General features: G+C 44.1%; 2 protein-coding genes across 2 annotated transcripts in view; one reads left to right on the forward strand and one right to left on the reverse strand.

Annotated features, from left to right (window-relative positions):
* fignl1 (fidgetin-like 1) overlaps positions 1–25,176 on the reverse strand; it is a 189,583-nt gene that overhangs the window by 15,947 nt on the left and 148,460 nt on the right. The gene's annotated exons all lie outside the window — the stretch shown is intronic.
* LOC310865155 (poly(rC)-binding protein 3) lies at positions 660–11,262 on the forward strand (the record flags this gene model as incomplete). Its single annotated transcript, XM_083774167.1, has 12 exons — positions 660–740; positions 1,998–2,021; positions 2,148–2,180; positions 2,645–2,761; positions 2,968–3,099; positions 3,789–3,917; positions 4,461–4,550; positions 6,812–6,853; positions 7,352–7,430; positions 9,755–9,807; positions 10,260–10,429; positions 10,884–11,262. The coding sequence occupies exons 1-12, from the start codon at positions 663–665 to the stop codon at positions 11,260–11,262; spliced, it is 1,326 nt and encodes a 441-aa protein (XP_083630293.1). The 5' UTR covers positions 660–662.

Below are 25,176 nucleotides of genomic sequence, written 5' to 3' on the forward strand. Positions count from 1 at the left end.
TCCTCTCAGCGTGAGATTACATGAACCTCCTTGGGGGAGACGGTCGGTCACACAGATGTCACTTGATCTTCAGCCCCCGTAGAGAAACAAAATGGCCCCTGTTTTGTGACTCATCTAATCAACAGCAGTCACACGAGTTGTATTTAGCTAAAAACCAACGGCACAGCTAGCTCCTCCTCACACGGGATAGACTATAAGGCTTATCTTGGCCACGGTCACAGACATGATCACGCATAGTAGAATGCTAGTATTAGCATACAGTGTGTGTCAGAGCCTTTACTGTGAATGAATAAGTAAATGGATTTATTTTGAATACATTCATGTTGACTCAAGCAACTGCATAAGTTTCTACCACATGTCTAGAGTTGGTCAAAGTGAAAGACAAGGGCACATGATGCTGGTTTAATGCTGGAAATCTTGAAATTAGTCATTATAGTTCCCTCATTAATGTGTAAAAATATCCAAAGGAATGCTTTTAGTTTATTTTAATGAATGACTTTAATACTTGGATGACACTGATCATATTCTTCATTTTAGAACGAAAGTTTACCACACAGCCCGAAATATCCTAACATTTTCTTTTACATGCATTCTGGAGGTCTTCACATCCATTACTGTCTTTTTCCACAGAGTTTATTTTTGAAGCTTGGAATACACTGGCCATGTCTGACAAGGAAGAAATGGCTTCGGACGGGGGTCTGAACGTCATGTTGACACTGAGGCTGCTGATGCATGGGAAGGTAAACCAGTCTTTGGTCAAACAACAATTTCAATAACTTTAGTTTAAGGGGTGGTTTAGCCTGCTTGGCTGCCGGTTTTTGTCTCAGACAATAACATGACAGTGTTGAACTATTTATGACAAATGTTGGACAAGTTAAACACTCACTTTGAAAGCTAGCCCTCTGACAGTGAATTTACTCTTGTTTTCTTTGGCTGGTTTCTGAACTGCCCTGGGAAAAAAAACACCTATATTTGAGTGTACTTTGGTGTAAAGTAAGTAGCCTTAAGAAGTGAACCAACAGTTCCCAAGCCTTGTGGCACATACTGTAGGTCAGTGCCAAGCAGGGAGGCATTGCATTGGTCTTTGCCCACCTCAGGGCAGACACTAACACAAGGCCACAGAGCTGGTCTCTGATGTGCTAAGTAACACAAACTGTGCAATAAGACAACCCATCTCAGTTTCTTGTTGTGGGTTCATTGGCTAGGTCAGAAAACATGGCGATTCAATCAATCAACAAGACATTCCGATTTGACCTCCTCCTACTATAATGTCAAGAGGGGACTCGTTAAAAGAATCCCTCCTCGGTATCTCCAGTTTCTCCACCCATTCGAGGGGCAGATAAGAATTGCACAGAAGCTACGTGGAGTATCGTTTTAGATCAGGATCATGAAACAAAGTGGATGAGAACTAGAGGGAAACAGTCTCAGAAGGGGGCATGCAGGCAGGGGACCAGCAGCCAGTTTGGGGCAGAAGGGGGCCTGCAGGCAGGGGACCAGCAGCCAGTTTGGGGCAGAATGGGGCCTGCAGGCAGGGGATCAGCAGCCAGTTTGGGGCAGAAGGGGGCCTGCAGGCAGGGGACCAGCAGCCAGTTTGGGGCAGAATGGGGCCTGCAGGCAGGGGGACCAGCAGCCAGTTTGGGGCAGAATGGGGTCTGCAGGCAGGGGGACCAGCAGCCAGTTTGGGGCAGAATGGGGTCTGCAGGCAGGGGACCAGCAGCCAGTTTGGGGCAGAATGGGGCATGCAGGCAGGGGGACCATGGCAGCCAGTCTCAGAATGGGGCATTTGCCAGAAGCAGCCTGTCCAGAAAAAAGCTTGTTAAAAAGTTTTGGGGACCTCAGATATTAACTTGAAAATTAGTATAATATGTGACCTTAAAGATAATAACTTGTTTTCCCAAAGTTGTTACAGTATATTTTTGGATAATTTATCGTTTATTATTTTAATAATACAATGTATATAGCAATATAACCAATCTTTCTCATCTCCTTGGTAACAGGAAGTGGGCAGCATCATTGGGAAGGTATGTATCTTAATTATACAATCTATACAATCTATCTACGATCTATATGGATTTTGTTTTGTTGTTACACTATGTTTGTACAAGATCTCATAATACTTTATTTTGCAATTTCCTGCGTGATTTCAGAAGGGGGAAACGGTTAAGAAAATGAGAGAGGAGGTGAGTTGGGCACTAACAACTATTTATTGAAGGGAGAGTACAGGGAGCACTCAGGCAATTGAAGACCTTTTTTGTTATTGCAGACTAAACAATTTCGTTATTTCAGCTTAATCATCAAAGTCTCTGATGAAGATATAATATTGAAACCTTAGTCTGCATCTGAAATAAAAAGGCTTCAACTGCCCCTGTGCTTCTTTTTGTCGCTCAGGCGCATATAGCACAACCTGAACAAAGTATGGATTTCCACATGTCATCAAATATTTGCCCATATAGAGTTCCACGCGCATGACATTATTAAACCCTGTCTTGTTTTTATTGAAAATCACGTGTCTTCACACACAGTAGCCTATAGTCACATGAATGCTTCATGAACTCATTGTTTTGCCATGTGAGCCACAGCAAAATGAAGGCGATATTCCTCGTTGTGGCCAACATGTTGTGACAGGTTAAATGTGTATTTACAGAGTGGCGCACGTATCAACATATCAGAAGGTTCCTCCCCGGAGAGGATAGTCACCATTACTGGACCCACCGAAGGACTCTTCAGAGCTTTCGCTATGATCGCAGAAAAGTTTGAGGAGGTACGTTGAAAAAATAAATGGAAAGTCATCTTTAATAATAAGTTAAATGGCATAGGTTGACCAGAGGGTCAAAACACATGAATACATTTATAGTGGATGTGACTCTTGCCAATTTTGCAACCGTATAAATAAAGTCTCGGGGTAAATAAATCAGAAATTTCTCCAGGCCTGAAAATAAAGCATATTTTGTCCTAACTCTCCCCCAGGATATTACTGCAGCGATGATAAACAGCAACGTGACAAGCAAGCCACCTGTGACACTTCGTCTGGTGTTCCCGGGGAGCCAGTGTGGCTCACTGATTGGCAAAGGAGGCTCCAAGATCAAAGAGATTAGAGAGGTAGGAGCATCAGGAGACATTTTATTCATTCGTTTTTTTTATTCCCCTGACCCAAGCAGAGACATTTATTACGGCCACAGTTTGCATTTACTATGAAATCATGCATTTCCCATCAGTCCGTCCGTCCGTCCGTCAGTCAGTCAGTCAGTCAGTGAGTCAGTGAGTCAGTCAAGTCAGTCAGTCAGTCTGCATGCATACTTTCATATAATACGCTACTTTCGGTACTTGTGTATGCTTGTGTCAAATGTCTCCAGGGGGTACAACCAACACCCACCGTAACTACGGTTGTCCCGATCCGATCCGATCACGTGATCTGAAATCGGGGGCCGATCAGTAACGTAACGTACGTCGGATTGGGAACAGTCGGCAACGGAGATAAAAATAAAGAAATACGTGAAATTCCTCTCCCCCTCTGTTTTGTCCGCTCCCTATACGGATCTTTTGTAATCTAATGGCCGAGTACCGTATGTATTGCTCAAAAGCACTTGACGTTTAGAGAGGGGTGAGTGTTGGTTATTGACTCCCCCATCCAGATTGTTCCTGCTTGTTCAGATATGCAGAAGTGCACTTACTTGTGTAACCTTTAGGCCACCACTGCCACTGTCTTTTTTCGGCATGGCCTACTATAGCCTTTCCAGTAGGGGTTAAATGATAATCTTTTCTGCTCTTGCCCTGATGGAACTATGAAGACCACAGGCGCCCAGGTTCAGGTGGCCGGAGACATGCTGCCTGACTCCACTGAGAGGGCTGTGACTATCTCTGGCACTCCGCAGGCCATCACTCAGTGTGTGAGACACATCTGTTCCGTCATGCTGGAGGTAAGTACTTGTGAGAGAGGAAAAGATTTTCATTTTGAAGAGCTTTGTGTAGAGCTATATCATATGTGTCACTTTGATGAAGATGCAGCAGTATACGAGTCACTTTCACTCTCAGCTGCAGGCTTATGGCCCGGGGCCGGACTGTGTCCTTCAAAAAGCTGGCTTTTCTGTAAAATAGAAAAACAGCCACATTGTCAGGTTGACAACCGTGAATTTTTTGAGACTTTTATGTAGGTTGTGAATGGGTCTCATGGGCCCCTACGACCATTACGTTTGTCAAACAATAAAATACCTTGTAAACACTTGGCTCAAGGAAGGGCATTAAAATTGCTACTGGAGTTGCAAGATTTCCCTCTGACAGTCAGGCACACACAATCCTTCAATTCCCTCTGACAGTCAGGCACACGTACACAATCCTTCAATTCCCTCTGACAGTCAGGCACACGTACACAATCCTTCCTTCCTCCTTCTGACAGTCAGGCACACACAATCCTTCCTTCCTCCTGTTACTGTAACCTGTGCTCTGTGTGATTTTATCATTAGTCACCTCCAAAGGGAGCCACCATTCCATATCGTCCCAAGGCCATGCCTGGAGGAAACCATGGCGTATTAGCACAACAGCACGCGGCACCAGTAAGTACCTTGTCTTTGTTACGTGATGATCAGTGATAGAATCCCAGGCCTGATGCACTATTGTACAGCGGTATATATATATATATATATATATATATATATATATATATATATATACACATTAAGCATTATAGTCATTTTGTATAGTGCACATGTGGCGGTTACGTGGATGCAAATATGAATGACTTGCATCAGTGTTGTTTTCGTCGACTAAAACTAAAGACGAAAAATGTTTGTCGACTACCTTTTTTCACTGACTAAAACTAAATAAAAACAAATCTATGATGACTAAGACTAAATATACTGACAATTTCGTCAACAAATAAAAACTAGACTAAAATGTTAGGGAGGGACAAGAGATGCAGTCGTGCTGCGACGTGTTGAGATTGTAGATCTGCTATTTTCAGCATGCAACCAAAGTATAAAATCTGCCATTACAACGACATCAAGGCCTGTCAAAACACATTTTAGTCGACTAAATCAACTGTAGATTTAGTCGACTAAAATCGTATGGCATTTAGTCGACTAAAACTGAACTAACATGCGTGGTGTAACTAATGAATTTATGACAATATCTAGGTGACCCATTTGACAAGATCACAAATTAAAGTCAAACATGTAACCATATATGACCACTAGAGGGACACATCTGTGTAATTATATGGTAATGAATGCTCTGCTGTTAATAACCTAATAGCTGATGTACAGTACAAGCTCAAACTGCTGCACGAATTGTGAGATTGTAGATATGCTATTTCTTTTTCTTTTTTTTACCATATTGACATTTTTGGAACAGTGTTTCAAATTGTTTTGAAGATCTCTGAAATAAATAATAAAATAACACTTGTGTGAAATGAGGGGCGCTCTTATCGTCACATTCCATGCTCAGCCAATCAAATCATCACAAATGTCATAATGACAATAATAATAATTGTAATAATAATAATAATAATAATAATAAATGTAATAATAATAATAATTTATATTATTATTATGTTAGATAAATAAAGAAATACAACATAAATAATGTTAGAAAGTATTTCAGGGAGGCCAGGTTGACAGTGTGATAAAGTGTTCAACATCATTGGACTATATTAATATCATGTTGTTTTGAGATTTTACAGACCAATTCGTCATAATTATGTGAGAACAAAACATATGAGGTGATTCACATTTATCTTATTTTATGGACTACCTTCTCTGTCCGATATGCACCCTATCATGGATTTCTGTACTCAGTCAAAGAGTAGCGAAATAGAATAATTGGATGACCTTCACACTTAATTACGATTCAATGTTTAGAGATAAGAGCCATGTGGACAGCTAACCACATAATACTATATGCACACTCCCCGTAGGTCAAGAAAAAGGCCAATTATAAATCTGCGTCATGGCACTTTCACAGACCACTTTGCAGACTAAATCTACAGATGATTTAGTCGACTAAAATGTATTTTGGCGGGCCTTGATGCCGACTGTTTTTTACACTTTATTTGTATAGCACCTTTCATGACATGAAATGCAGCTCAAAGTGCTTTACAGAGCAATGGAGACAAAAAGAAAAGAAAAGCAAGGCATAAACATTAAAAAACAAGAGCAGTAATGCAATACAGTGAGGACATGAATAACAATTATTTTAAAGATCAATTAAAAGCAAAGGTGTAGAAGTGGGTCTTGAGCTGTGCTTTAAAAAATGTCTACAGAGGCTACAATGTCTACAAATGACTTATATCTACTCCACTAGTCCCCTTCCTAACATTTTAGTCTCGTTTTTATTTGTTGACGAAATTGTCAGTATAGTCTTAGTTTTAGTCATCGTAGCTTAGTTTTCATTTAGCTTTCGTCAATGGAAAAAGGTAGTCGACGTACATTTTTCATCTTAGTTTTAGTCGACAAAAAAAGGGTGTACCAAAAATGCTATATAAATATCACTGTATGTTTGTTGCCCCCCCCCCCCCCCACGCCCACCCAAATTAGGTATAGGTCTCGTGAGTCATGTCACATGACTCATGTGTCACCCTTACTATGGAATGCCCTGACCCTGGAAATCAGGATTCTCGGTTCCTCGTTTTAAATCACTCCTGTCCTGAAGACCCATTTTTATAAAGCTGCTTTTTATCCTTTATCGTTGTTCCTTGTGACCTCTGCACCCCATGAATGACACAGCCCTGGATATATTAGGCAACATGGTAAACATAATTTGACAGTAGAGTAGTGATGACATAATAATATAACCATATCTCTTCTCCTATTTATTCCAGGCCTTTGCGATTCCAGGCCAATATGCCTTCCCGCATCAAGATGTAAGTCTGTTTGTTTCATCACCTACCCCCATATGACCTTTGACCTAACGTTATACTCATGTCCACTCCTTCCAAGCAAGCCACCACTAAGCCCCGTCTACCCAACCCGGCGAAAATGAAACTCTAACAACCTTGATCTACACTATCAACATTACTAACCCACCCTAACAAACAATAGGAGTGTGATTTGTTTACAGTGAATGTGGGGAAAACGACTAGAAGTACACAAGTTTGTCTGTCCCTGGCTTAATGATCGATTATCCCTACAGTTACAGTTACAGTAGGACTGTTAAGGTTAACTGTTGTGAAAACAAGTACAGGAGAGAATCCATCAGAAAACATCAGAAACGGTTTCTTTCCATTCCACCACTGTCTGTGATCGTTGATGTATTTGTTCAACTTCAAGCTCTTTGTATTCTATTCTAATAGATGTTAGACTCCACACTGAAATAATCCAGTCTGATTGGTTAGTTCTAACCTAACCTTCCTACCCTGCAGTTGTCCAAGCTTCACCAGTTGGCCTCTATGCAGCATTTCCCCTTCCCTTCCCTTGGGCAGAACAACCCCACCTTCCCTGGTACGTACCCGCCATAACGGCTCCCTGGGGAAGTCCATCTGTCCCTCTGTCTCTCTTGTCCTCTTTTGTTTCAATCACACCATCAAAAAAACACCCCTTTTTCGCGTCGGACAAGAGTCTAAAAGGCCTATTCATAGTCTGGATTTTCGGTGGTGAGCTGAGCTGATGGAGCTGAAATAACGTTGAGCGGTGGTGAGTAAAAAACAGAGAGAAAGGCTGGAGCGGTGGCGGTGTGGTTTGCTCTTCACCGCGGCTCAGTGACGTCATGTTGTAGTTCGGTGGTCACCTCACCACCGAAGATCCAGACTATGTATGAGCCTTCATTCCATCATCTCTCAGGTTACATTGTCTATATTGGTCTATCCGCGCAGTGGTTCCCTAACTGTGGTGCGTGCACCCCTTGTGGTGCGCGAACACCTTCTATAGGGGGTGCAGGACATGAAATGTCTAATGGTGGTGCTATGGTTTTATTTGAAAAATATTAACAGTAATAATGCAGAATATAGCCTATGCTGCATATATATATACCATATTCAGGTTCATATATGTGCATATATGTGGATAAATAGGAAATATATATCTCTATAAACTATAAAGCATGTGGGGGGTGCGTCAGCTAAGTTGGGAGGTAACAGGGGGTGCACGGCCAAAAAGGTTTTGGAACCGCTGGACTCACTCTATCGGATACTTTTTTAGAGATTCAGTTCAGATAATTATTTATTTCCACTTGCATACGATGAAAATAAATATACGATGGAATTTTTTGTAGTTTTATAAGTAGGTGTCCTAGTCGGTAATTAATTATTTATCTGCCAAATTATTCATGTGAATGGTGTGCTTTTCTTTAATACATTCCTCCAAAGCACTTTATAATGTGTAACATTCGCCCGTTCACACACACCGACGCACAACAGATGCAACCATTCAAGGCACCTATAATTGCTTGCTCAACAGTGTTGCTTTTTGACAGCACATTTTTTGAATAGCTTTCATTTAGTTTTAGTCACATTGTAGTCACCTGGAATGTTTTAGTGTTAGTCTAGTTTTAATCGACTAAAATCGTATGATAGCCTATTTAGTCGACTAAAACTACAGTTGATTTAGTCGACTAAAATGTATTTTGGCTCGCCTTGATGCCGTCGAAATTGTCAGTATATTTACTAGTCTTAGTTTTAGTCATCATAGCTTAGTTTTTATTTAGTTTACATTTAGTTTTCGTCAGTGGAAAAAGGTAGTCGATGTCTTATAGTTTTTAGTCGACAAAATCAGCACTGTTGCTCAATTTAAGGACACTTCTACGCAAAGCCAGACATAATTTACAGTTTCTAAATATTTTCAGATTTGGAATTCTATTTCTAAATTTGCCCCAGTATCCCTCTTTCCAAATCATCATCTCTTTCAACCCCATCCTTGATACCTCCTCTGCATCATCTCTCCTCTAAATCTAACATCTTCATGGCCAAACCAACCGTTCCTGACCGTCCTAGCCTATCCCATATACTCATGTACGTCACCGCCACTAACTGAACTGGAAAACATTACACAGTGGGTAGGAATATAGCGTGGTAACATCATTAAATCTATATGGAAAATATGCAGTTTTCTTATTAAGATAAACACTGTTACGATTAACTGTGGTAATGTTAGAAGGTTTCTACTATAATTATGTATTATGTTTTGTACTTATGTTTACCTGCTATGTTTCCAAACTGCAAACTGCAGACTGCAATGTTTCCAAACTGCATACTGCAGACTGCAATGTTTCCAAACTGCATACTGCAGACTGCAATGTTTCCAAACTGCATACTGCAGACTGCAATGTTTCCAAACTGCATACTGCAGACGGCAATGTTTCCAAACTGCATACTGCAGACTGCAATGTTTCCAAACTGCATACTGCAGACTGCAATGTTTCCAAACTGCATACTGCAGACTGCAATGTTTCCAAACTGCATACTGCAGACTGCAATGTTTCCAAACTGCATACTGCAGACTGCAATGTTTCCAAACTGCAGACTGCAATGTTTCCAAACTGCAGACTGCAGACTGCAATGTTTCCAAACTGCATACTGCAGACTGCAATGTTTCCAAACTGCAGACTGCAATGTTTCCAAACTGCATACTGCAGACTGCAATGTTTCCAAACTGCATACTGCAGACTGCAATGTTTCCAAACTGCAGACTGCAATGTTTCCAAACTGCAGACTGCAATGTTTCCAAACTGCAGACTGCAATGTTTCCAAACTGCAGACTGCAATGTTTCCAAACTGCAGACTGCAATGTTTCCAAATAAATGTTACCATTCCTTCTATTTTGTACTGTAGGTATGGACGCATCGGTCCCCACAACTTCACAAGAGCTCGCAATACCTAACGATGTAAGTGATGTAATTGTGCTACACTAAAATGTATTTCGACGACAATACCATCAATTATATGAAGAACATTATACAGAAGAACACTATATACGTTCCAATAAGTTATACGATAACAATGCATTAAAAGCAGTGCTGCTGAAACCCAGCATTCTGGCTTATCATATCAGACAACCGTATAGTGATAAGGGCTTAGTATGCGACATATACTGTACATCCTGGAATACTACAGTAGCTCTTTCAGAATCATGATAAATGATCATGCTAACGTTGTACCTATTCTTGGTCTCGTTGTACCTATTCTTGGTATTTCGAGAAGAAGGGGGAGGGGGGAGGGGGAAACAATACTCCATTGTTGCTTGCCTGCCGGTCTGACTCTTAGCAGGTTTGGAAACAGCAGAGCTACAGACAGTATGACTTTAGTTTAAATCGTTGGTCTTGTTTTTCCCCCTCAGTTTATCGGCTGCATAATAGGAAGACAAGGCAGCAAGATCAATGAGATCCGGCAGGTCTCTGGAGCTCACATAAAAATCGCCAGCGCCACTGATGGCTCAGCCATGCGCCAAGTCACGATCACCGGCTCGCCGGCCAGCATCAGCGTGGCCCAGTACCTCATCAACGCCAGGTAAGACATTCCAGAGGTTATACTAGACATGGTGCCCCAGCAGTCACACTGCTGAATGTCAGATAAGACAAACCCCAGAAAAACACTGAATATATTCTGCAAGGCAGCGTAGGATTTGTTTTGCTTGAGGTATATATACGGTTCGGATTCGATCCGGTTCACTGCACTCCATTCTTATAGCATGAAGAAAATCCTTTATTTTATTATTTTTGTTTTAACACGTTTAACATTCCTTCTTTGATTCTTATGTTGTTTCCTCTTTCTCTCACCTCCCCTCCTCCCCCTTTGTCTCACCCATTTCTTCCCTGTCTCTCTGTCATTTAATTTTAACGCCTTCACTGGACCCCCTCCTCCACCACCACCACCACCACCTCATGTCACCCTGTCCCCCCCTCCCCCCCCCCCCTCTCTCCATGTCTGCGATCATGCGACCCTGGGTTTGTCTGGCCTGCAGCTTAGAGATGGCTAAATACACCATGCAGGCCGCTGCCGCCGCCAGCAGCCCTGGGGCTGCGGTGGACCTCAACATGGGCTACCCTCACTCCGCTGTCCCCACTGTCTCCACTCCCACCTCTATGGCGGTCGCCATGGCCCAAGCCCAAGCCCAGCTGCCCCCCACTGCCATTAACGTCCACTCTCCCTCCTCCGCCATGCCGACCATGCAAACCTCGCACTACGCCGTCCCCATTTCCAGCCTGCTTGGCATGAAATCCTTCCCTTACCTGGCCGTCCACCCGGCCGCGGCACAAGGTCTAAACCCTTACACCGCCAAAATGGCCGCCGCCGCCGCCGGCATGAAAAAGTCTGACCGGCAGAAGTTTGCTCCTTATTGATAGGCTATGCACTAGTGATGTCATCAGTGTCACTAACACTGAGAGTAAACCAAATGGACCCGTTAGTGGTCCCTCTGATGAACTCTCAGATTTACAAATGGATAAAAAAAAGATCTCTGAAGATTTGACCGTTCAGGCTGGTCCATGGAGTTGTGGTTCTGGTGTCACTCATCAATGTCATAATATGAATATGCCGATAGCAATAATTCATATTTCAAACATATACCAGCTACCGCACAGTACAATCCTTTTAAAGCATTCATTTAACTGACAGTATATAAAAATGGAACCTGCAGCAAGGGTCGACTTACGGATCTATTTTTACTTTCTTAGAAAGTAAAAATGGATTTTGCTGTGCAGGTTCCATCGCTCCACTAACTTACATACTTTACATTAATCAGGGGAAAATGTCACAATCACACTTTTAGGTTAATGAACGTATTGATGGAGGATGATATGAAAAATATCCCTCATCAATTATTGATGAACTGTAACTGGGAGCAGAGCTTCGTGTTACCTCAGTCTCACCTCACAGACATGCATAGCACTTTTGTGTGCATATTCATGGCCGCTTGGACAGGCTTACATGTATTGGGTTTTTTATAAATATGTGATATTATTCTAATGGGTTAAGGTTCTGTGAAAGAGTAGCCTATATGCTCATTAATATATTTTGGCAAAAACAGCAAAAAAAAGAAAGAAAGAAAAACGAAAAACCTAGTTTTGTATCTGTGTAAATAGTTTATATTCCTTTTTTTTTGTTTGACATTTCACATGCTGTTGACAGAGTTGTTTAGTCATGTAGAAATAATCGTGAAGTTTTTTTTATTTAATAGGGATTATTGCGCTTCTTCTTCCTCTGTTTTCTTTCTGTCAAATCTCATCCTTTTCCTTCACTAGGGTCTCCTCAATGGTAACAGGCTTGGGTGTTCTGTAGTAGCCAGTTCTGACGGGATTATCCAAAAGCCCACATTGGATTCTTGTGGATTTGACTCAACTCTATAATCCTATAAAGCGGGACTGGCGCCTCTAACTAACTCATTTTTTTTGTGTTTCACTTTTCTTCATGCTAGCTTTTTTTTGTTTGTTTTTCCAGGGGGGAGGGGGTGTGTGTGTGTGTGGGGGGGGGGGGGGGGTTCTGGAACCTAAATAAGTGAATGTGTTCACCTTTGTTCTGCTCACCAGTGTCTGCCATTGATGGCTGCTGAGCAATTATTGTAACAAATGTATGTTTTATTCATGTGTTTTTTTTCAGCATGCGTTTACCCCCCCCCCCCCCCCCCCCAGTCTGATTGTCAAATACAGAATAAATAGAACTTTTTATACAAATCATTTTCTCATGTTCATTTTCTCCGAAATGTGTTGACGTGGGAACATGTATTTAATTTACACAGACTGCGCTGACTTCCAAACACAAAATACTATTATACTTATTGGATGTGTGCATTATTTGTGCACTGTATGTGCACGATAATACCATACAGTTACACATTTCTGATGTGGGGACTCGGGACACACATTTACCACACTGCAGTTCTTCTGTAATAGTTCATAGGTAATGAGTCTAGGCTATCTTGGTCAAAATAACCTTGCTCTAGAAACAGATTTCTATTTTTAACCATAGTTATCCGCATGCAGGAATTCAGATCCTGTAGGCCTGTTTGTTGAAACACAAAGAGTTGTTTCTGTGACTTTGACATTTTACCCACAGCTGTCTACAGTGAATAGCTGAATAGTGTCATGTATGCCTTTCAGTGTTCCTTCAATCTTATGCTTTGCCATAATAATGGTAATATGGCTGTGTCACTATGGGTGTGGCTTTTTGGGATATGATATACTGTATGCCATGATTTGAAGAATATGTATCCATCCATAATATAAAATGAACATAACAATATAAATTTAAAGAATTGTTCCAGACTTGCGTGGTCCACTGACATATAGAAACATAGGTTTTTCAGAAAACTGAAACATGATTTATAGAAGACATTTTGTAGAATCAGTTCCTAGGTCTAAAATGAACCCATTTTGGGCGGGAACCCCTTTTGGTGTTAGCATTATGTTATGCTTTAGCTATTGAAAAATAGCAGATCTACAAGCTCATAGCACGCCACCGAGTGGCGCGCTACGAGCTTGTGGGTCTGCTATTTTTTTTAAATCGACTGACATAGAAACATAGCTTTTTCAGAAAACTGTCATGATTGTCAAGATAAAGGGCTGTATTTTGCGTGTCTTAAGTACCAGGTCTTATTCCCTAACTTGAGTAAACTAAAGACCTGGAGGCGTGATCAATGCTCTTTGGCCACTCAGAATAGCCAAATGGCATTGATCACGCCTCCAGGTCTAGTTTACTCAAGTTAGGGAATAAGACCTGGTACTTAAGACACGCAAAATACAGCCCTTAGAATCAGTTCCTAGGTCTAAACCGTGTCAGAACAACCAGGCTACTCGCCTGCTGTTTGCATTTTAGGCTACAATCAAAACTATATTGGTGTAAAGGAGCAACTTGGACACTCAGGCATGAAGGAAGCATGAGTTCAAGTCCGTTGCTCTCCCCTTGTTGGACTAGGTTGGTATCCCCTTGTCCCCCATATATGGGGACTAGGTTGGTGGAGGGTGTGTAGAGCCCAGGATCACATTAGATGATTGACACAGGGGTGAAAAATGGGTTACAAAATCGTGGGATAAAAAATATATAAAAAAGAAAACTATATTGCCTCATAGTGCCTTAATGGAATGGTTTGAAAGGTTGACAACTTAATCGTCATTAAACTAATCACTTAAATAGCTTTAAAATATAACAAAGACATGTAATGCCTGGCCCAGGCCGTAGCGTAACGGTCTGGGCACCGGACTGGTGATCCAGTCGCGGTGTTCCGCGGGTTCGACTCCCGGACCCGACACGGCCTTTACCGCATGTCATCCCCCCATCTCTCTCCCGTTTCCTGTCAGCCTACTATCTGTCCCTTAAAAAATCAATAAAAGGCGTAAGCCGCAAAAAAAATATCTTAAAAAAAAAGAAGACATGTAATGCCTACTGAGACCTGCCAACATGTCAATTCATTTCAAGACTTTATTGCCATGTCAACAGAGTTGATTGGAATTTGTTTCAGTGCACTAAAAACATACATACGATACGATACATACACATATTCACATCACATAATCAGACAGAACACGATACAAAAGTACAGACATCATATGAGGGGGACCAATAAATAAGAAGAATGCAAAACGTTACAATTCATGTTGAATAAATAAATAGCAAATTCATCACAGTTCATCGTTTTACAAAGCAGCTTCAGGCTGTAAAGTGTGAGTGAAAAGAGGGTCAGCATTCATGAGGCGAACAGTTAAGTGCTGTTCTTAAAGCGGGAGGTATTGCACTTTAGAGACCGGAGTCTCTTACCTGAGGGCAGGGGGTGCGAAAAGAGAGCAGGCAGGGTGGGAGGGGTCAGTGATCACCTTCTGCATCCTACGCTTGGTGCGTATGGTGTAGATAGAGGAGACGGATGGGAGGTCGAGGCCAATGATTTTTGACGCTGTGCGTACCACCCTTTCCAGCCGTTTCCTCTCTAAGACGGTGGTGTTTCCATACCACACTGAGACTGAGAAGACGAGGACACTCTCCACAGTGGCTCTGTAGAAGTGAACCAACGCCTCCCCAGTCACACCGAACTTCTTTAAGAGGCTTAGGAAGTGAAGCCTCTGGTGGGCTTTACTCAAGATTTTACTAGTGTTAACTTCCCATTTCAGGGAGCAGCGTATAGTGGTGCCAAGGAATTTAAAACTGTCGACCCTTTCGACAGGCTGGTCATCGATAACCAGGGATCGGGGAATAATCCCCTTTTTCCGGAAATCAAAGATAATTTATTTGGTCTTAGCCAGGTTTAGGATAAGGTTATTCGAAGTGCACCAGTCTACGAGGGCTGCCACCTCGGCCCTGTAGGCTGATTCGTCACCATTTTTAATATAGCCAACAGTTGTGTCATCTGCATATTTAAAAAAAGAAACAAATTGAGAATGTGAAATAGAGTCATTGGTATAAAGTGCCAAGAGGAGGGCTGAGAGAACACAGCCCTGGGGGGCCCAGAGGAGGGCTGAGAGAACACAGCCCTGGGGGGCCCAGAGGAGGGCTGAGAGAACAGAGCCCTGGGGGGCCCCAGTGTTAAGAGTCATGGATTGAGAGAGCATGTTGCCAATCTTTACCACTTTGTGTCGCCCAATCTGGGCGACACAGGCCTGCTGCTGTCACTTTATGTATATAATATGACTCTTACAGTTTATGTCATTACAGTATACCGTAGTCCAATAAGTCCATTACACATTTCATATATTGATATCTGCTGTTAAGAAGTATCTTACTTGTTACTGGGACAAGAAACTAACTACTTTGACTACTTTAAATTTGTGGGAACTTGTTTATGGAAAATAATTCCACACACTAATTTACAAGTGTAAAATTGCTATGTAATAATCTTTAGATTGAAGTGGGTTCTGGACAGTGTTGATTTCGTCGACTAATACTATGATGAAAAATGACTACATTTGACTACTGTACCTTCACTGACGAAAATGTAATGGAAACTAAATGGAAACTAAGCTATGATGACTAAAACTATGACTAAATATATTGTCAATTTCGTCAACAGATAAAAACTAGACTAGACATGCATAGGGGTGGCGGTGGCTCAGGGGTAGAGTGGCCGGATGGTAACCGCAAGGTTGCCAGCTCGAACCCTGTGGGCTCCCCCAGACTTAGTGTCCTTGAGCAAGACACTGAACAACCCCTAATTGCTACTGGCGCCTTGCATGGTTTCCGCCGCCATTCGTGTATGAATGTGTGTGTGTGAATGGGTGAATGTAATGCACAATCTATGTAAAGGTGTATGAATGTGTGTGTGAATGGGTGAATGTCATGCACAATCTATGTAAAGCGCTGTTGCTATATAAATGCACCATTTATCATTTAGACTAAAATATTATAGGAAGGGACTAGTGAACAAGAGATCCAGTATAAGACACACATCATTTTACACTTGGTTTCTTGCTGAAAATAGACGATAAGCTCACAACGTTGTGAGCTTATCGTCTATTTTCAGCACTAAAATCAGTCATTACGGCAGCATGAAGGCCCGCCAAAATACATTTTAGTCGACTAAATCAACTGTAGATTTAGTCGACTAAAATCTTATGCTATTTACTCGACTAAAACTAGACTACCACTAACACATTTCAGATAACTAAAATGTGACTAAAACTAAATTAAGTTTTTCTTCAAATAGAAAGACTATGACTAAACTAAAATCAAAATTTGCTGTCAAAATCAACACTTGTTCTGGAGCTTAGAGGAACCCTTCTGACTCACCTAACAGACACATTTGAGTGTGTATACTAGTAGTAGTCTATCAGTATATCTGAATAGTATTAAAATGAGTAACTTACAACTTTGTATTTTTATGAGGCTTTAGGACTATATTTCAAATATCATGCCCCCAAAACGTTTGTTGTATTTTAAATTTTGTGTAACACACAATAAAATACAACTAACTTTTAACATTAGAAAAGGAGTCACTGGAGCAACTCAGACAGTTTTAAGCCCTTGTTTTATTATCACATGACCTGACGAAGAATTTAACTGAAACATCAAAACAGTGTTGCTTTTTTTTTTTACTTTACACTCTGATAATAAAATAAGTGCTTAAACTGTCTTGAGTTTCTCCAGTGCCTCCTTTTCTCCTGTAACCTGTCCTGCCTCTGAGATGCACCAGACTGGCCTGCCATAGGCGAGAGGCCTCTGAGATGCACCAGACTGGCCTGCCATAGGCGAGAGGCCTCTGAGATGCACCAGACTGGCCTGCCATAGGCGAGAGGCCTCTGAGATGCACCAGACTGGCCTGCCATAGGCGAGAGGCCTCTGAGATGCACCAGACTGGCCTGCCATAGGCGAGAGGCCTCTGAGATGCACCAGACTGGCCTGCCATAGGCGAGAGGCCTCTGAGATGCACCAGACTGGCCTGCCATAGGCTAGAGGCCTCTGAGATGCACCAGACTGGCCTGCCATAGGCGAGAGGCCTCTGAGATGCACCAGACAGGCCTGCCATAGGCGAGAGGCCTCTGAGATGCACCAGACTGGCCTGCCATAGGCGAGAGGCCTCTGAGATGCACCAGACTGGCCTGCCATAGGCGAGAGGCCTCTGAGATGCACCAGACTGGCCTGCCATAGGCGAGAGGCCTCTGAGATGCACCAGACTGGCCTGCCATAGGCGAGAGGCCTCTGAGATGCACCAGACTGGCCTGCCATAGGCGAGAGACCTCTGAGATGCACCAGACTGGCCTGCCATAGGCGAGAGGCCTCTGAGATGCACCAGACTGGCCTGCCATAGGCGAGAGGCCTCTGAGATGCACCAGACAGGCCTGCCATAGGCGAGAGGCGCGTTTGGAACTCCCTTCTGCTTAAACTTTTAACATTATTTGTTACAACTCTTGCCCATTTGCAGACCGTGGCCATGTTTCCATCAGGGTTTGGAAGCACTCGTTTTCAGTAAAGCAATGTCCTGCTGCCTCTTGCATTATGTGCTAATTCAAAACAGGTGCGGTACACAGGGAAGTTGAGTGATATCTAACGAGCACTTCCAAACTCCAGCACTTTGGAATCACCTGCAAGCCACCATACGTACTCTCAGAGTTACAGACCTGTAAGGTTCCATCAATTGGTTCTAGTTCTAGTGAACAGAAATAATAAATACATAGTTGGTAACCCAACTGTAGGGACTGCAAACACAGTAAAGAACCTGGGGGCTATCTATGAAACGGCAACAGAATGAGCAGGAAAAAAAATGAACCATGTAAATACAACAAATTGAGCAGAGCACTGCAGGGAGTCGAACCCCATTCCGGTAAACCAGAAGTACCACAACCAGTGCCTTGGTTTTTGTTTTGTTTTACAAGGTCCATTCGTTGAAATGTCAATTTTGCATTTCAACGGTAAAGTAATTTCACAATTTACATTGTAGACAATAATTAATAACGGTATGGCACCAGGCCAAAGCCATGGGGAGAGAGTATGTTTTGCACTGTGTGTGTGTGTGTGTGTGTGTGTGTGTGTGTGTGTGTGTGTGTGTGTGTGTGTGTGTGTGTGTGTGTGTGTGTGTGTGTGTGTGTGTGTGTCCGTTTGTTAACAGCTAATCTCCAGCACCATTAACCCGGTCGATGCCAAATTTTGCACACACACTCCCTGGATGCCAACGATGAACCTCTGCCCCAAATTTTCCAGGACCACCACAGTTTTGTATGCCCTCCGTGACCATGGACTATATAGCCTTTCGCTTTTCCACGATTTCACCTTTTTTTCAAATCCTAAACAATGATGAAGAATCGCGCACTATAGCGTGCCACTTAATGACCTTGACCAGTATAAATTACCTTCAATAAGACTAGTAAATGACCTTGACCAGTATAAATGACCTTCATGAGACTAGTAAATGACCTTGACCAGTATAAATGACCTTCAATAAGACTAGTAAATGACCTTGACCAGTATAAATGACCTTCATGAGACTAGTAAATGACCTTGACCAGTATAAATGACCTTCAGCAGTATAAATGACCGTGACCAGTATATGACTGACCAGTATAAATTACCTTCATGAGACTAGTAAATGATCACCAGTATGCGGTCCGTGACCATGGACTATAGCCTTTCGCTTTTCCTTGATTTTCACCTGAAAAAAATCCTCAACAATGATGAAGAATCGCACACTATAGCACGCCGCTCAATGACCTCTGAGACCATGGACCAATGAACCATGTAAATACAACACATTGAGCAGGGCACTGCAGGGAGTTGAACCCCGTTCCGGTAAACCAGAAGTCCGACACCAGTGCCTTAGTTTTTGTGTTGTTGTTCATTTACAGGTCCAGGTGTGCATACGCATGTGCGCCTGTGCGTGTGTAGGTGCATTTGTGCATGTGTGTGTGCACGCTTCAATGACCACTGTTGGACCTCTGGGAGCCACCCATAATTCACAACGGTCACAGCTGTCACAACTGGTGGCCAACAGTCGTAACCAACACCGCCGCCGACCCACAGGAGAATACCATCGCACAGTGGTATCAGACCAACCACAATCAGCCAGCCCTCAAACCAAACCCTTCGACCTAGAAGAACTCGAAACTGCAATGGGAAAGTTGAAACCCGGAAAAGCAGCAGGGATTGATGACATACTGGCAGAAATTATACAGCACCTGGAACCTAACGCAAAGACCTGGCTCGTGGGGATGCTGAACACATGCATGGCACAGAAAACCATCCCTTCTGTCTGGAGAAAGGCCAAAGTGGTTGCAATCCCCAAACCTGGCAAAGACTCATCATCCCTAAAGAGCTACCGACCCATTTCCCTCCTCTGCATCACCTACAAGTGAGGCTGCTACTCCAACGCCTCATGCCACTCATAGACACCAAGCTGACTAAAGACCAAGCTGGTTTCCGTACCAACCGCTCCTGTGCTGGACAGAGCTCAACCTCACCCAACACATTGAGGATGGGTTTGAGGGTGAACAAATAACTGGAGCAGCAACTGGAGGGCGAAGCAAGCACGCAGGCAGCTTGTGCCTGCCTGCGTGCCTGCCTGCCTTCCTGCCTGCCTTCCTCATGTGGAAGCTGCGTAGTTGAGTTTGTGTGTGTCTTTCTTTTTCTGTCTTTTCTTTCTTAGGACGAACATCAAGGTAGACGCCGTTGGAAGGCTCAACACAAGCCGATGCCCCTAGAGATCCATCCCAAAGCTTCCCTCAGGGAGCCCAGAAAGCCAGCTAGCCAGCAATCCCGCCCAGTCAGCCAACGCAGCCAGCCAGCTCCACCAGTCAGCCAGTGTAGAAAGTCAGGCTGCCAAACCAGCACATCAGCCCTTGCAGTCAACCATTGTAGCCATACCAGCCTTGCTCAGTCAGCTCAGCCAGGCCTCTCTCGAGGCCTGGCTCTCTGTCTGCCTGGCCCGGTCTGCCCCGCCCTGCCTTGCAGCAACAGAACCAGCCTTGCTGGCAAGCCAACCAGCTCAGAATACGAGCTCAGCAAGCCAGCGCAGCTGGCAAGCACGCAGTTAGTCTTAACCAGTTTCAGACCGGCAGGCCAAGGCAGACAGACAGGAAGACCGAGGCGCCTAGGCAGGCAGACAGGCCAGGAAGGCAACAAAGTGCAGGCAGGGGGACTATCCGGCCTAAGGCTGCGCTGCAAGGGTTGGAGCCTGGCTTGCTCCTGCTGATCTGGCTGAGTGGCTGTGGCTGCACAGTAAGGCTGCAGTAACCTAGTCTGGGCTTGTTGCTGCACTGGCTTGCTCAGCTCGCATTCTGAGCTGGCTGGCTTGCCAGAAAGGCTGGTTCTGTTGCTGCAAGGCAGGGCAGGGCAGACCGGGCCAGGCAGACAGAGAGCCAGGCCTCGAGAGAGGCCTGGCTGAGCTGACTGAGCAAGGCTGGTATGGCTGCAATGGCTGACTGCAAGGCTGATATGCTCTGGCTTGGCAGCCTGACTTTCTACACTGGCTGACTGGCGGAGCTAACTGGCTGCGTTGGCTGACTGGGCAGGCTCGCTGGCTAGCTGGCTTGCTGGGCTCCCTGAGGGAAGCTTTGGGATGGATCTCTAGGGGCATCGGTTTGTGTTGAGCCTTCCAACAGCGTCTACCTTGATCTCCGTCCTAAGAAAGAAAGACAGAAAAAGAAAGACACACACAAACCCAACTATGCAGCTTCCACCTGAGGAACCGAGACGCGAAAAAAGAACTGAGCATCACTTGGGATGGTCACAAACTCTCCAACCATACCCACCCCATGTATATTGGAGTTACACTGGACAGAACACTCTTCTTCAAAAAACACCTGGAGAACACAAAAGCCACGGTCAACACCCACAATAACATCCTGTGAAAACTAGTGAACTCCAAGTGGGGCGCAGACCCACAAACAATCCGTGCAACTGCCATGGCCCTGTCTTTCTCTACAGCAGAGTATGTCTGCTCAAGCTGGAGCCGATCACGTCACACCAAATTGGTCGACACAGCCCTGAATGACACCTGTCGCATCATCACGGGATGCGTCAAGACAACACCTGTCCCGTGCCTTTATGCGCTAGCCGGCACCTCACCCCGCACATCAAACGACATCGCTCAAGATGAATGGAGAACACAGGAGATAGACAGTGAAGTTCGGGATGAACGAAGGAAAGTCTGGAATGAAATGATAGAGAACACCTCACACAGACATAGTTTCCTTTCGTGGCTGTTTACATTCGAGGGTCGCCGGTCCTCTCGAACTGAACAGTTTAACGTCATGCCCAGGACGAAAAGATATAGAGAACACCAACATGACAAATAACAGCAGGAAGGCATGGGCCACAATCCACCGTATTGGCAAAGACCACACCACCCATAATTCACAACGGTCACAGCAAACTCTGTTGCATCACAGGTAGGTGATGCAGAGGAGGGAAATGGGTTGGTAGCTCTTCAGGGATAATGGATCTTTGCCAGGTTTAGGGATTGCAACCACTTTGGCCTTTTTCCAGACAGAAGGGATGGTTTTCTGTGCTATGCATGTGTTCAGCATCCCCACAAGCCAGGTCTTTGCGTTAGGTTCCAGGTGCTGTATAATTTCTGCCAGTATGTCATCAATCCCTGCTGCTTTTCCAGGTTTCAACTTTCCCATTGCAGTTTCGAGTTCTTCTAGGTCGAAGGGTTTGGTTTGAGGGCTGGCTGATTGTGGTTGGTCTGATACCACTGTGCGATGGTATTCTATGTGGGTCGGTGGCGGTGTTGGTTACGACTGTTGGCCACCAGTTGTGACCAACACCGCCACCGGCCCACAGGAGAATACCATCGCACAGTGGTATCAGACCAACCACAATCAGCCAGCCCTTAAACCAAACCCTTCGACCTAGAAGAATTTGAAACTGCAATGGGAAAGTTGAAACCCGGAAAAGCAGCAGGGATTGATGACCTACTGGCAGAAATTATACAGCACCTGGGACCCAACGCAAAGACCTGGCTTGTGGGGATGCTGAACACATGCATAGCACAGAAAACCATCCCTTCTGTCTGGAAAAAGGCCAAAGTGGTTGAAATCCCTAAACCTGGCAAAGACCCATTATCCCCAAACCGACCCATGTCCCTCCTCTGCATGGGACCGTACCTATGTTCCCTCAGCCTACCTCCTCCCTCACCCTAACCCTAACCTCCCCCGGGGCAGACACCTAAACCTAACCGCAACCCTCTCCCGACCCGCAGCGCACCTCGGGGCTGAGGGAACATAGGGCTGAGGGAACATAGGTATGACCCCCTCTGGATCACCTGTCCTACAAGCTCTATGAGATGCTGCTACTCCAACGCCTCACTGCCACTCATTAACACCAAGCTGACTAAAGACCAAGCTGGTTTCCGTCCCGGCCGCTCCTGTGCTGGACATAGCTCAATGTCACCCAACACATTGAGGATGGGTTTGAGGGAAAACAAATAACTGGAGCAGCATTCAGAGATCTCTCTGCTGCCTAGGACGCTGTCCAACACCGCACAATGGTCAGGAAAAGCCTCCTCAACTACAGGCTCTTCTATGTCCAGTTAAATGACCAGAGGAGTAAATGGAAAGTCCAAAAGAACGGCCTCCCACAAGGTAGCATGCTCGCCCCCCTCCTTTTCAATATCTACACAAACGACCACCCACTACCCAATGCCCAATGCCAGCGTTTCATCTCCGCCGACGACCTCTGCATTACGACCCAACAAGCAGACTTCCAGAAGATTGAGTCTGTCCTTGAAAGTGCCCTCCAAGAAATGTCAAGCTACTACAATACAACCACCTGAAACCCAACCCATAGAGAACACCTCACACACATAGTTTCCTTTCGTGGCTGTTTACATTCGAGGGTCGCCGGTCCTCTCGAACGGAACAGTTTAACGTCATGCCCAGGACGAAAAGATATAGAGAACACCAACATGACAAATAACAGCAGGAAGGCATGGGCCACAATCCACCGTCTTGGCAAAGACCACACCACCCATAATTCACAACGGTGCCTCTCATAGAGCTTGTAGGTAGCACCTTGCTGGCAAGACGGCAGCCGTGTGCATCTCATCAATTGGTTCTAGTTCTAGTGAACAGAAATAATAAATAAATAGACTTGGTAACCTAACTGTAGGGAGTGCAAACACAGTAAAGAACCTGGGGGTTATCATCTATGAAATTGCAACACAATGAGCAGAAAATAAAAATGAACCATGTAAATACAACAAATTGAGCAGAGCACTGCAGGGAGTCGAACCCCATTCCGGTAAACCAGAAGTACCACAACCAGTGCCTTGGTTTTTGTTTTGTTTTACGAGGTCCATTCGTTGAAATGTAAATTTTGCATTTCAACGGTAAAGTAATTTCACAATTTACATTGTAGACAATAATTAAAAACTGTATGGCACCAGGCCAAAGCCATGGGGAGAGAGTATGTTTTGCACTCTGAGTGTGCGTGTGTGTGTGTCCCCGTCGTTTGTTAACAGCTAATCTCCAGCACCATTAACCCGTTCGATGCCAAATTTTGCACACACACTCCCTGGATGCCACAACGATGAACCTCTGCCCCAAATGTTCCAGGACGGCCTGTATAGCACCACACATTTTTGTTTGCCCTCCGAGACTATGGACTATAGCCTTTCGCTTTTCCGTGATTTTCACCTTTTTTTCAAATCCTCAGAAATCGTGAAAAACAACATACTAGTATGCCCTCCGTGACCATGGACTATAGCCTTTTGCTTTTCCGCGATTTCACCTTTTTTCAAATCCTAAACAATGATGAAGAATCGCGCACTATAGCGTGCCACTTAATGACCTTGACCAATATCAATGACCTTGAGCAGTATAAATGACCTTCATAAGACTAGTAAATTACCTTGACCAGTATAAATAACCTTGACAAGTATAAATGACCGTGACCAGTATAAATGACCTTGACCAGTATAAATGACCTTGACCAGTATAAATGACCTTGACCAGTATAAATGACCGTGACCAGTATAAATTACCTTCATTAGACTAGTAAATGACCTTGACCAGTATAAATGACCTTGACCAGTATAAATAACCTTGACCAGTATAAATGACCTTGACAAGTATAAATAACCTTGACAAGTATAAATGACCTTGACCAGTATAAATGACCTTGACCAGTATAAATGACCTTGACCAGTATAAATGACCGTGACCAGTATAAATGACCTTGACCAGTATAAATGACCGTGACCAGTATAAATTACCTTCATTAGACTAGTAAATGACCTTGACCAGTATAAATGACCTTGACCAGTATAAATGACCTTGACCAGTATGCGGTTCGTGACCATGGACTATAGCCTTTCGCTTTTCCTTGATTTTCAATACAACCACCTGAAACCCAACCCATCAAAAACCCAACTATGCAGCTTCCACCTGAGGAACCGAGACGCGAAAAAAGAACTGAGCGTCACTTGGGATGGTCACAAACTCTCCAACTATACCCACCTCATGTAACTTGAAGTTACACTGGACAGGACACTCCTTCAAAAAACACCTGGAGAACACTGCACGCAGGCACGCAGGCAGCTGATGCCTGCCTGCGTGCGTGCCTGCCTTCCTCATGTGGAAGCTGCATAGTTGAGTTTGTGTGTGTCTTTCTTTTTCTGTTTTTCTTTCTTAGGACGAAGATCAAGGTAGACGCCGTTGGAAGGCTCAACACAAGCCGATGCCCCTAGAGATCCATCCCAAAGCTTCCCTCAGGGAGCCCAGCAAGCCAGCTAGCCAGCAAGCCCGCCCAGTCAGCCAACACAGCCAGCCAGATCCGCCAGTCAGCCAGTGTAGAAAGTCAGGCTGCCAAAACAGCGCACATCAGCCCTTGCAGTCAACCAT

This window comes from Protomyctophum parallelum (genome assembly GCF_964188405.1).
Source record: "Protomyctophum parallelum genome assembly, chromosome: 10".
In the NCBI taxonomy this organism is placed as follows: Eukaryota; Metazoa; Chordata; class Actinopteri; order Myctophiformes; family Myctophidae; genus Protomyctophum; species Protomyctophum parallelum.